General features: G+C 43.2%; 1 protein-coding gene across 1 annotated transcript in view; it reads left to right on the forward strand.

Moving 5' to 3' along the window:
- Nucleotides 1–10,943, forward strand: part of TTC36 (tetratricopeptide repeat domain 36) — a 30,981-nt gene extending 20,038 nt beyond the window's left edge. Inside the window, exon 3 of the mRNA XM_088444497.1 lies at nt 10,523–10,943. Within this exon, the coding sequence (XP_088300623.1) occupies nt 10,523–10,788 (266 nt within the window). The 3' untranslated portion in view covers nt 10,789–10,943. The remainder of the gene's footprint in view (nt 1–10,522) is intronic.
- The last annotated feature ends 2,002 nt before the right edge of the window (nt 10,944–12,945 follow it).

The raw sequence follows: 12,945 nt of genomic DNA on the forward strand, positions 1-12,945 counted from the left end.
GTGAACCTGGACAAACCATGTTGCAATACAAGGGGTGTAAATACATAAAAAAAAATTTGCATGTAGGGTAAATACTGGCTGTTTTTAAATGTAACCCACAAATACTGCACAGCTTTATTATTACTCTACAATTTAGACGTCAGTTTGGACACCTCCCTCCGAAATCTATATCTCTCTTCACATTTTACAACAACCCCTCCTGCAGTGCAGCATGGTTTCACCAAGATGATCAGTTGAGAGAGAGATCTCTCTTTATTCCCAACTCTGAATCAGGCCCCAAGTCCTGACACTTTTAGACAAAAATATATTTTTTTCTAGACATGTGCGGTTCGGTTTTACTCGGATCTCAAAAACGTCATCATATTGGCTGTCACGTGTTTTGGATAGCCAATAAGAGAAATCCAAACTTGCAATAAGAACTGAATAAAACCAAACCCGCACTTCTCTATTTTTTTTCACAACTTATCACCTACTCATGAGGTGGTGAAAACTTAACGTAACTTTTTGCTATGGAGAATTTGCACTTGCAAAACCCTTCCAAAGCTTAGCCGAGAATAGGGACGCTCACTGTTGCCTTCTCATATCCGTCCAACAACGTACAAGAGCGTAAAACATCTGTGACAATGACACACATCGGACAGCCACGCAGTCAAGTCTGACCTGCGGCAAACACTGCGGCTCTCCTGACACGCAGAGAGCTCTCATGCTGTGAAGAAGATTGCAATGGCTAATTTATGCAAGCCATGAGACAGGGTGTAAATGGTCAGACACGACTGCATCTTTGTAAACACCCGCTTGTTACTGCTCCCAAAAGCTGACTACCTGTCAGTCAACTTTCAAGTGAATCCTCTGGGCGAGAGTGATCGTAATGCAATCTCTGAGCGTGCCCAGTGTGGCTTTCGCGTATGCGCAATGGCTAACAATCACTCAATCTGCGTAAATATTGGCATTGCGTAAATCTCTAAACCAGGCCCAAAATCCATGGAGCAGGTCTTATCCGGTCCATGTAGGCATCCACACCTTCTTTGCAAAAAATCCAAACTGACTTACTGGCTGCTTGCATATCCGTGATGACATGACTGGTCACTTGTGGGCACTGCCATAGAAATGAATGGGGAAGCGCTGATTGGCTGAGAGCGGCAACTCCCACGCTCTCAGCCAGCAAGGTCGTCCCTATTAGTTTCTATGGCAGTGTCCGCAAGCGACTTGTCCTGGATCTAGAACCCGCCGCTTAGTAAATTTTGCCCACAGACTCTTCGCACTGGTTTTTAACTAGTGTAGTGGTAAAATTCCTTTATAGTATACGTTAGGATACACAATATTTTGTCCTTTTGTATAATGTTTCTTTGTTATTATCCCAAAACTAGGGAGCTCTCTAGATATAATGGGTCTGATACTGCGTATGCATATAGGTCACACTGCTGTAAGTTTTCTTACCTCTCCCAAACGCTGACTACTTGTCACTCACTTTGTGAGTGAATCCTTTGTGTTAGAACAATCGCAAATCAATCGCTGCGCATGTGCAGTGGGACTTACACACATGTACAATGGCTCATAATCGCTCAATCTGCATAAATATCTGCATTGCGGCCACATCTGAATCGGGCCCATTATGAGCAACCATAGGTCTGATCAGAACATTCGATGCTGTGATCGATGGTGCTTCTGTGTATGTAAGCGGCTGGACTTGAGACACCATTAGTGGACATCTCAATACAAATCCTGGCGCCTGTGACATATGCGTATTTGTACACAACTGCTGCGCACGGGATCGCAGCCGCGTATACATTAGGGTCCACATCTGAATCAGGCCCAATTTGAGAACAATGTAAAAAAAATAATAATATAGAAAGAAATATTATCTTTGTTGAGGTAATCCAAACACTAGAAATAAAGAAGAGCTAAAATGTGCTCTCTAAGGTCATAAGAGACAATGGTTATATTTACTAAGCGGCAGCAAAACAAGTTTCAGTGGCTTTTGAAAGCCGGCACCTTGTAAATATGCCCGGTTGACCGAGACATCGAGGATAAAGGAGGAAGAGTTGCCAGAATGTGTTTTTGTTTTTAATATAATAAAATCATCGATCTTTATTAGCAAAGAATAAAAAATAGAAATAGATGATTAAAATAAAATGTCATTCAAAACAATTAATTATTTAGGAATGCCATTAATTTCTGAAATGATTATTACTCCCGCGATTTTTTATAAATGCAGCCAACCAGGGGTGTAGCCAAAACTTAAGGGGGTATTCAATTACAGGCGAAAATTCAGAGGACGGACTTTTCGCCATCATCGCTGGTTTTTCTGTGGATAAAGTATCGGGCGCATGCCCACTTATCCCCGTATTCAGTTTGGATCTGACGAAAACGGGACCCGGCGGAAAGGTAAGTATGGAAAACTCCAGGGAATTTTTGGGAAATCATCCTGGGACCCCCCCTAAAGATGTCCTGGCTTGGGGGATCACTATGGGTACCCTTGTTTTTGTCTGCTGAAGGTAATCTTGATTTTTAAATAGCCGTGGCAGGTGCATAAATGCGCCTGTGAAGAATAGGATTTATTTATTTTTTTGGGGAAAAATAACTTTGGCCATCAAATTTGGGGTACATGAAAATGGGTGTTAGCACATTTTTAAGTCCCTAAAGTTATTTTTTAAAACTCTTCAAAAATGCACCTGCCGCATTCTTGAAAACACCTGCCGCATACTTGGGAACTCCCCCGGAATCGCTTTTGCTAGTTTAGAAGTTTGTTCCCCAATTTTATTTACTTTTTTTACCCCAAAATTAAAGTACCTCTTTTGGGGTGTCCTGAGGACTTTTTGAATTTTTTTTTTACACAGAATACTTTTAGGGGTGCATGCTATTTTTTTTTCAAGCCTGCACCCCTAAACCCCAATTCTGCACTTTTTTTCGCCATGTGGAGAAAAGTTATCCCCTTTTTTTAACAAAGACTTTTCGCATCGGTGAAAAGTCTTTGAAATTGAATACGAGGATAATTGAAACAGGCGAAAACAGGTTTTCGCCTCAAACTGAATAGGGCCTATAGCGCAGAGCGGCTGAGTGCCTGCTGCTGCCGAGTGCCTGCTGCTGCCTGTCACAAGCCGCCACACTACGACTGCTGTGCAAAAGCGAACGCCAGGCAAGCGTTCGCTGAAGCTCCTACCTCCTGTCCATCATTCTGGGATTGGTCCAGAGTGGCTCCTGCCTCTATGTCCTTCTGCTGTGAACGTTGCTCCGATGACAGTGATAGAGTTTTTCATGTGTTTCCGGTTCTGGCATTGTCTCCTGTAATCCAGTCAAGTATCCAGTCCTCCTGATCTGGGCGGCACAGTTCGCATACCTTGTACCTGTCGTTTGTGTCATCCAGGTGGCACGGTCCGCACTCCAGCGTCCTCAGTACGCAAGCCAGCGTAGTCATGCTTGTGTCAACCCAGCGGCACAGGCGGCCCTCCCGCGTCAACTGTTTGTGTCAACCCGGCGGCACAGTCTGCACTCCAGCGTCAGCTGCTTGTGTCAACCCGGTGGCACAGGCCGCACTCCAGCCAGCGTACTCGCGCTTGTGTCAACCCGGCGGCACAGGCCGCACTCCAGCGTCCTTAGTATACAAGCCAGCGTACGCACTCCTGTGTCACACTTCAGCCTCAGCAGCTTGTGTCAACCTGGCGGCACAGGTCGCTACTCAGCGTCCTCAGTACGCAAACCACGTACTTCCAGCAGTTTTCAGTTACAGCAGTCAGCCAAGGCACTTCCAGCCCTCAAAGCTGCTACACGGCCCAAAGGCCGCATCTCATCTTAAGGCCCACAGGCTACAGCCAGCCAAGGCACTTCCAGCCCTCAAGGCTGCTACAAGGCCCAAAGGCCGCATCGCATCTTATAGGCCCACAGGCCAAGGCACTTCCAGCCTTCAAGGTTGCTACACGGCCCAAAAGCCGCATCTCATCTTAAGGCCCACAGGCCACAGCCAGCCAAGGCATTTCCAGCCCTCAAGGCTGCTGCATGGCCCAAAGGCCGCACCACATCTTACTGCCCTCAGGCCACAGCCAGCCAAGTCATCTCAGCTCTCAAAGCTGCTCCACAGCCGCATCTAGCCAAGACCATACCAGCCCTCAAGGCTGTTGTGGGACTAATACCCTATAGAGTTATATCTGAGGCTTAATACTGCCGAGTGCTTGCAGCTCCCCTCTGCCATCTCCTGAGCGCTGCAAAGAACAGAGAGCAGGCAGCTCCTAATGTTGTTGCAGCTGTCACTGTAGAGACAGAGCTGTCTCTGTCTCAAAAAAACCTCAGCCCGTCACGAGGGGTTTCTGTGCCACTGATAGTACTCCCCTAGTTCATTCTATGAACTATAGTGATGCCCTAGTTAATGTTATGCCCTATAGTAGTGCCCTAGTTCACATTATACCACCTAGTGCTCCTAGTTCATATTATGTCACATTATAGTGCCCAAGTTAACAATATGTCACATTGTACTACTGCCAGTACACATTAGACAGGGCCCTCAGTTCACATTATCCCACACAGTGCTTAGTGGGCAATTCCAGTAACCTGGTAGATAACCCTGGGTGCAGTTGATGTAGGTTCCAGAAGTGGGCCTCCTAAGCCTCTGGGCCCCATAGCAATTACGCCCATGCAGCAAATAGTGTAAAGAAGGAAAGTTATTTCTGTATACTGTATATGCTCAATATGTGTGTAATAGTTCAAGTAATATTTACCATCTTCTATGTTACAGCAGTACTTCAAACTTGACATCTCTAAAACTAAACTCTGTGTCTCCATCCCCTCCAAAGACCTCTCTCCTCCACCCATCTTCCTCTCAGTTGACAACACCTCCCTCTCCACCAAATCCCAAGTCCGCTGTCTGGGCGTCATCCATAACTCTGCACTCTCTTTTGCTCCAAGCATTTATCCCATCACCCAATCCTGCCACTTTCACCTCTGTAACATTTCCATTACAGCACTTTCTCACCCTGTAAGCCACCAAAATGATCATTTACAGTACATCCTTATCTCCCACCTTAGTTACTGTAACTGCCTCCTCTCTGTTCTACCCTTCTCTTGCCTTCAATTCATCCTTAACTGCTCTGCCCACCTCATTTTCTTCACTCAGTGCTCAACCTCTACTGTCCCCTCTGTCAGACTCTCTACTGGCGCTATATACTATACTCTCTATACTACACCAAATCAAATTCAAACTCCTTTTCCTTTCAAAGCCCTCAACCACTCTTCCTACCCCTACATCTCCAACCTCATCTCCGCTCACACTTTCTATGTAGTTGAGTAAGATGAAGGAATATTGCTGATATATTGTAACTGTATCTAGTAACAATCAAATAATAATATTGCTTCCTTTCCGGTTCCTGCCATTGCAGTGAGACTCAGTAATCGGATATGCTGGAACAGACCAGCTGAAATCACTAACCAATACTCTGTGATGAATTAGTTTTATTGCCTGTGACACAAGAATACGATGTTATACACTTAAATTCTAACCTGTAATTATCAGCTGTTGTATCTGCAGTAAGTGATGATATCGGCATTTGTTTATCCGGCTTGTTTAAATGATCACCTTACAGCTAATATAGCACTGGCTGGGGAATTAATGCTGTAGTATTTATGATACTCTATTACATTATCTAATGTATTTGTGGTTATATGATCTGCTTTTTTTTAAACTGTAATGGGATCAGTGAGCAAAGGCTATGCTAACATCCCATACAGCAGATACAATAGCTGCTATGAATTACATTGTAACACAGTATTGTATAAGGAGGGTCATTCTAGGAATATATCTATACTCCTCAAACAAATGGTACCCACATGAGAAATAGCCTTCGGTCTATAGACTATTTATTGGTTTCCTTTATAACAAAGAATCTCAGATGTAATAATCAGGATTTAGGAATTATTCAAAAATTAGGAGACCCTAAGATGATCGTTTTTGTTACATCTGATATAAATATGAATAAAGATTTTTTTTATGTGTGTGTTGAGTGACTTTGGTTGCTATGAGCACTTCTCCATTCTTTACACTGATACATCTCCCCCAATCAGCTTCTACCTATCATTTTATAGAATGTACTTGATAAATACTAGCTGCAGTAGGTGATCGGTTGCTATGGTAAACTTTTCCACTTGTTCTCTTCTTCACTCTGCTCGATACATCTCCCCTTGTGTATGACTGCATACATAGACAGAGGTGGTCATCATTAAACACATTTACCAGGCATCCTGCTTGACATATGAATGATCCTGGGGCCAGCTATGTTTTTAGGCCCATACATAATTTGTGGCCAGTTTCTGTCTATAACTATCTTATTGGCTGGTAAAGGTAAAGTGCCTACTAAATAAATTCTGAGGGGCATATTCAATTGGGTGCGATGTTTAGCAAGGAAAAAACCTTGCGCCCAATTTTGGATTACAGCCGGTATGCATGCTCCAAAATACCCGTGGTATCCAATTTAAAAAAAGTGATCGCAGGGTTTTCAGAAGTGAAAGTCCTGCGCCAAGTAAAAAAAAAAAAATTACACTTACCTGCCCGGGGGTCTCTGGGGCTCCCAGTGGCCTCCCCTCCATCTTCTCACTGGGGAGTGGGCTGCTGGGAGTCCCTGGGGATGCTGAGAGGCTCCAGAGAGGCACAAGCGCTGCTGGGAGATGTAGTTCTCCCAGCACCCATTACGGGGGGCGCGTCAAACTGACACTGGACACACACACACACCGGGAGTCACACACACACTCACATACACTGACATACACACCGCTGCTGCAGGAGACCGAGTCGCGACGCTGGATGCTGTAGAGGAATCTTTTATATAGTATATTTATTAATCAGGGTTGCCAATTATTGAAGAAGAAATCTTCAATAATATATGTATACTATATTTATATATAATTATAAATATAGAGTTCAATTAACATACGTTTTATCATATACTGTGTCATATATAATTTGCAAATACATACAGTTCTCACACATATGAGAATCATGAAATTATAATTCCGAAAGTGAGTTCAGATGTGGAATTCAAGCTCTGATTATCTGATACTTATTTACAGGCAAGTCAAATTATACAGAATAAAATATACACAATAGTGATATATATATATATACTAGTTATATTTATGCTTCCTCAAGACATACAAAATTGTCTTCCAAACTTAGACAATTACTAACATGAATTGTATACTTGCAAGTATTTAGTTACCCTCTTGATATTATAGGATCCATGTTCTCTCCCTCTGTACTGACTCCGTACTGACTCCCATCTATTTCCAAGTGCCTAATATTTATACCCCTAACTTATCCATTAACTCAAATATTCTCATTGTTTCCATTGTAATAGCTAATTATTGGGTTAGCCAGTTAAACTCCAAGGTGTCGTAAAACAACTTTTCTGTACCAAGTCGGATTTTTTCTGCTCAAGTAGCCACGGTGTCATAAAATGTGGAATTTCTATTCATTAATAATCCTCCTTTGGTTGTGTTTGATGTGTAAATAATATCATGCCTGGGGTCCTTAACACCCTATATGTGACCTTACACATTGTATGCTATACTTTGATTTGATCTTAATGTATGCATTCTCTCTCGCACCTATGCATACCAGTGCCTATCTGCACAATGTATGGCCTAAGCAGTAAAACTATGGGCCTGATTCAGAGTTGGGAATAGAGAGAGAGATAGCACTTAACTGTGTATCTGGACAAACAGTGTTGTAATGCAAGGGGTGTAAATACATAATTTTTTTTTGCATGTAGTGTAAATACTGGCTGCTTTTACATGTAGCCCATAAACACTGCACAGCTTTATTATTACTCTACAATTTATGTCAGTTTGAACACGTCCCTCCCAAATATAAATCTCTCTGCACATTTTAAATCTGCCCCCCCTGCAGTGCAGCATGGTGTCACCAAGATGATCAGTTGAGAGAGAGAGATCTCTATTCCCAACTCTGAATCAGGCCCTATGTCTCTTATACAATGATCCATAGTCTTACAGTAAAACAAATATATCTATATACTGTACATGCTATCTAATCATTTAACTTATATATTCAAACCTATTTAATCTATTTCTTACTATAAACCAGGGGCGTATCTGTAATGGGTGCAGGGTGTGCGGTGCACATGGGCCCGCACCACACACCCTGCACCCATATTACTTAAAACTTACCTCTCCGAGGTCCCGCGCTAGGTGTCAGCTCTGTACAAAAAGCCAGAAAAATGGCTGCAGCGGCCATTTTGCGCATGCGCAGTAGACTCCGGGCAAACTCTAGTGCTCAGAGTCTACTAATGCTCTGGTGGCCGGCCAGCCGTGTCAGTCGGGTGCCGGGAAGAGGAGGGGGCCAAGCAAGGGGAGTGCACACGGGCCCCCTCCTCTCTAAACATGTCCCTGCTATAAAGTATATATATCTAAAATAATCATTAATGATATTTTAATTCAGGCAATGTCTCGAAACCTAATCTTCCTAAAATATGGATAATTACCTAAATGGCAACAATGCAGAAGACAGCACTTCGGAAGGTATTACTGACTAGCTAATGGGAAACTTAATTGCTTAATTAGTCACTAGGAGGGGTGCCGCCGGGGTCCCAGAGCATTTCCCGACCATTTTTCCTAAAACTGTGGATTTTAGGAAAAATTGGTCGTGCTCTGGAGGTGCGCAAAAAAAAACCCTCCCAGCGCTCAAACAATCAAAAGATTGAATAGCAAAAATCCCGCACCTGCAGGAAAACCCCACGGGTGCGGGATTTTTGCTATTCTCGGCCTCAATTGAATATGCCCCTGAATATTGCTTTTCCTTGAATCTGCTTTCTACCAATCCTAGTTTATTCTGAATGTGTACGGATCACAGTAGTTTATCTTGATTCTGAGCAGTTGACCATATAAATTACTTTCCTTATCAGAGTTGGTACCAGAGACCAGAGCCGGATTAAGGACCTGATTCAGAGATGTAATTTCGATATTTCCGCACATCCCCAGTGTTTGCAGACCTGCACATGGGCAGGAGCTGTACTGTGCATGTGCAGATCTCCTTCTGTGATGTTGGTTACAGTGCGCCATAAACTGCAGCGTGATTGACATGCTGCTGGCATTTGGGGTGGCGACAGTGAGCATTCCAGAAAACGGGGGCATGTGGGCCCCATTTTCTAGGCATGCAGAAGCCAGTGGCGGCGTCTTTGACCCTGGCAGAGTGATTAACCTGGACAACCTGAGTGATCTGAGGGCTACTCAGAGGTTCAGTGTTCACGCAGTTGATCCGAAGCTACATCATCGGATGTAGCAGCAGATCAGAGAAGTCAGCGGGAGGTGTCTTTATACATAAGATTAATAGTATATATAGCGATCAGGTGCACTCAACTGATTGAAATTTGTGTTAAAGAAAACTAGCCTTAGTCTGTAGTGTTAAAACAAAAAACTATTTATTAATTTGTACTATATCTAAATCTATATATAAAACAGGATAATTGTGTTTGACACCTGTGTCCTCTTATTCTGTTGCTCACTGCGGGGGGTTAGTTTCTCTTGCAGGGATCAACTTTCCGTATGATCCCTGCATGGGACTGTACGTCCCATGAAAGATGACGTTTTGCCTCTTTCTGGGACCCGATTTTTGGCGGGTAAAATACGAACTTGGTGGGAAAATACGAACCTATCCGAGCCTGCACATCCCTAGTATCAACATTATTATTTACTACAGTAAAAGAACCAGCCAGCTGCGGAGATCTTGATTTATAAGTATGCATATAAATTGCCGTTATCATCTGTACATATTGGCATAAATAAGAGACAATTTTAGGATTGTGACTTTGGGGCCTATTCATGATGTTAATTATCTGGGTCCGAATGGACCCCAATAATTAACACTCTAACTCGCCGCGGCAACCAGAGCAATTCATCATTGCTCCGGCGCGGTGGCAGCTTATGTGAAATCAGCTGCCACCGCTAGTGGCTTCACTGCTCCTTTTCGGAGCAGTGAATCTTTTCCTTGTCCTGCTGGAGCAGTGACAGCGGTGCGCATGTGCGACCTACAGGTCACGCATGCGCACAAGAGCCCCGACGTCTGGCAGAAGGAGCCGGACAGGGGCAGAGGGATCCGAAAGGATCCCTTCTCGCAACCCGGACCACCTTCCCATAGGGAAGAGCAGGTAGCGATCCACAAGCGGGGGTAGATGGCGAATTCCCCGCAGTCAAGCTCCGAAAATATAATATTTCAGAGCATGATTAATTCTGTCCCCATACTAGTGTATGAGGACAGCGGGCCATTCTGCAAACAGAAGGTAAGTAGGAGATATCTGTGATATCTCCTGCTCTACCTTCTTAATGAATGGCCCGAATACTTCATTTTCACAATTGCAGGTGAAAATGTGCATTTTGTGACAATTAAGTGATGATGAATAGGCCCCTTTATATTGATCCATTCGTGCTGTCAAATTTGTATTAAAAAAAGGTTTATAAAATAAATCGTAATAATTTAGCAAACAATGGTGAATGGCTTTAAAACAACTGGTTCTTCTTTCATTACCAGGTGCCCTGCAAGACCTGAACCGTGCAGTGGAACTGAGCAGAGGGAAAGGGGTTGCAGGCCGCCAGGCTCTGGTGCAACGAGGACTAATTCTGCGCCTAACAGGAGACAATGAGGCCGCTAGAAACGACCTTCAGCGAGCAGCCAATCTAGGCAGTGACTTTGCCAAACAGCAATTGGTTCTCCTAAACCCATATGCTGCTCTCTGTAACAGCATGTTGAGGGACATGATAAGAAAACTGCAGGAACCAGAGATACAAGAATGCTGATTGTCATAGAAGCAGGCTAATGAGAAGCAGGATAGTCACTGTACTAACAGTATATTTGTGTATCCAATAAATTGACAGTTTCTATGAAAAACTCCATTTTATAACTTGTTTGGGAATATTTACCTATATAAATAAAAATAAATATTTGCATGGCATATTATTTTACAGTATGTATTTCTCAAACTACTAGTATTTCCCCTGGCACAACTGTGTTTTGTTTAATTAGTTTTGCAATTTATTGCCCCCTTCTTCTCACTTCCTGTTACTTTCTTCATATGGTGACTATAGAGTACTTACCATACCAGTGACGTGCGGTGAGGTCAATGGCTGGGGAGGCACACATGTATAAAAACACAGTTTTTATATCTCAGCTATGGAGCATGACAGGGAGTATGATAGGGGAGGGAGTATGACAGGAGAGGTTCTGCCTACCCTGACTGTACGTCCCTGGTACTTACACAGAGAAGTCTAGTTCATACTTTCCAACTTATCCTGATTGTCAGGGAGACTCCCTGAAATAGTAACAATCTCCCTGACTCCCTGAAGAGTATAGCAATCTCCCTGATTGCACCTTACCCTCATTATGTAGCTGTATTTGGGAGAACAAAAGAAATCAGAGATATATACTTTCAAATGGTATAATCACTGCCACTTTTCTGCATGGGTTATAAGGCACAGTGATCCCTATGGCTACATGCATTTTCATATAAGGTTTCTCGGGGTCACTTATATGGATGCACTTGTAAAACACAGTACATGTAGATTTTATTATCTGCTTTGGGGCTCATTTACTCTTGGATGTAAGGTAATTTTATGGCACGCCTGTCAGATGTAGCAGTACATGTCCACTTTACCATCGCACTTATAGGTGTTCCTTTCACAATCTCCCTGAAATGCTTTTTCAAAAGTAGACAAGTATGGTCTAGTTCCAATGAGAGTAAAGGTGCCCACACACATACCGACTTGCTCCCAATCAGCCAATGTACACGATTTCCCCTGAACTCTCCCTGAACTCTCCCCAGGCAGTCGTGGTCACGATTTGGAGTTAAAAAAGACAAATCTGACTTAAGATCTATCGTGCAGCCAGTGCATTGTATCCCAGATTGGCTAATCTGCCCTACAGCACGGCAGATCTGAAGATGCGATGTATGACGAGCGGGGACGCGCATCGGCATCGTGATCAAGTGTAGAAACTCACGATTGGGCCATTTTTTACATGATCTGTCGTCACGATTCGTCGAAATCGGCCAAATTGGATGAAAAGTCGGTATGTGTGTGGGCACCTTCATAGACAGTGGCCTCTCAAATTTTGGTCCTGGGCTGAGTTTAGTATTTTATTTTTCATTTGCTTATTTGTTGATTTTCTTTTTATTATGAGGGAAATGTAACAAAGTTTGGTGAGAGATAAAGTGGAGAGACAAAAAGTACCAACCAATCAGCTCCTGTAATTTTTCAAAAACAACATGTGAAATGACAGTTAGAAGCTGATTGGTTGGTACTTTATCTCTCTCCACTTTATTTCCCGCCAAGCTTTGATACATCTCCTCCTATGATTTTTAACCAAAATGTATCCTGCAAAGTAACAAAATACATGAACATACCTACCAGCCATCCAGATTTTGGCAGGACAGTTCTTATTTCCACAGTCTCCTGTTCTGAGAGAGGAGGGTAAGAGTTGGGAGGTACTTCCCCCGCAATCACCATTTGCTCCAAAAAATAATTGCAGATGGGGCCAACCAATTGGGATGAAATCCCCACTAGGGCTTGGTGTATTGTAATGGTGCGTACACACGTTCAGATAACGATCCTATCGTAAACATCTGACAGCTTCTGGCCCCTGCAGATGACCAAACGATGGTCAATGTGCGGGCACGTATGACCGTTATCGACCATCGTCCGTGCAAGCAGGCATACCTGGTTGATATTGACCAGGTTAGACTGTTATCGTGGGTCGTTATAGTTGTAGGTGCCAAACATGCATGTGTTGGATATTCGATAACGATCATCCAACACATACAGGATACGTTATAGTTATCTGATCGTCCAACAATAGAAATAGTGATATCACAAAATGTTTCTAGTGCTGCATGTTCTTCTCAGTATCACAAATGAAAATATCAGCACCACCTGTGGATCTTTTAACATATGTCAGCCAGT

Source organism: Taudactylus pleione, unplaced genomic scaffold, assembly GCF_031769625.1.
Source record: "Taudactylus pleione unplaced genomic scaffold, aTauple2 ptg000366l, whole genome shotgun sequence".
In the NCBI taxonomy this organism is placed as follows: Eukaryota; Metazoa; Chordata; class Amphibia; order Anura; family Myobatrachidae; genus Taudactylus; species Taudactylus pleione.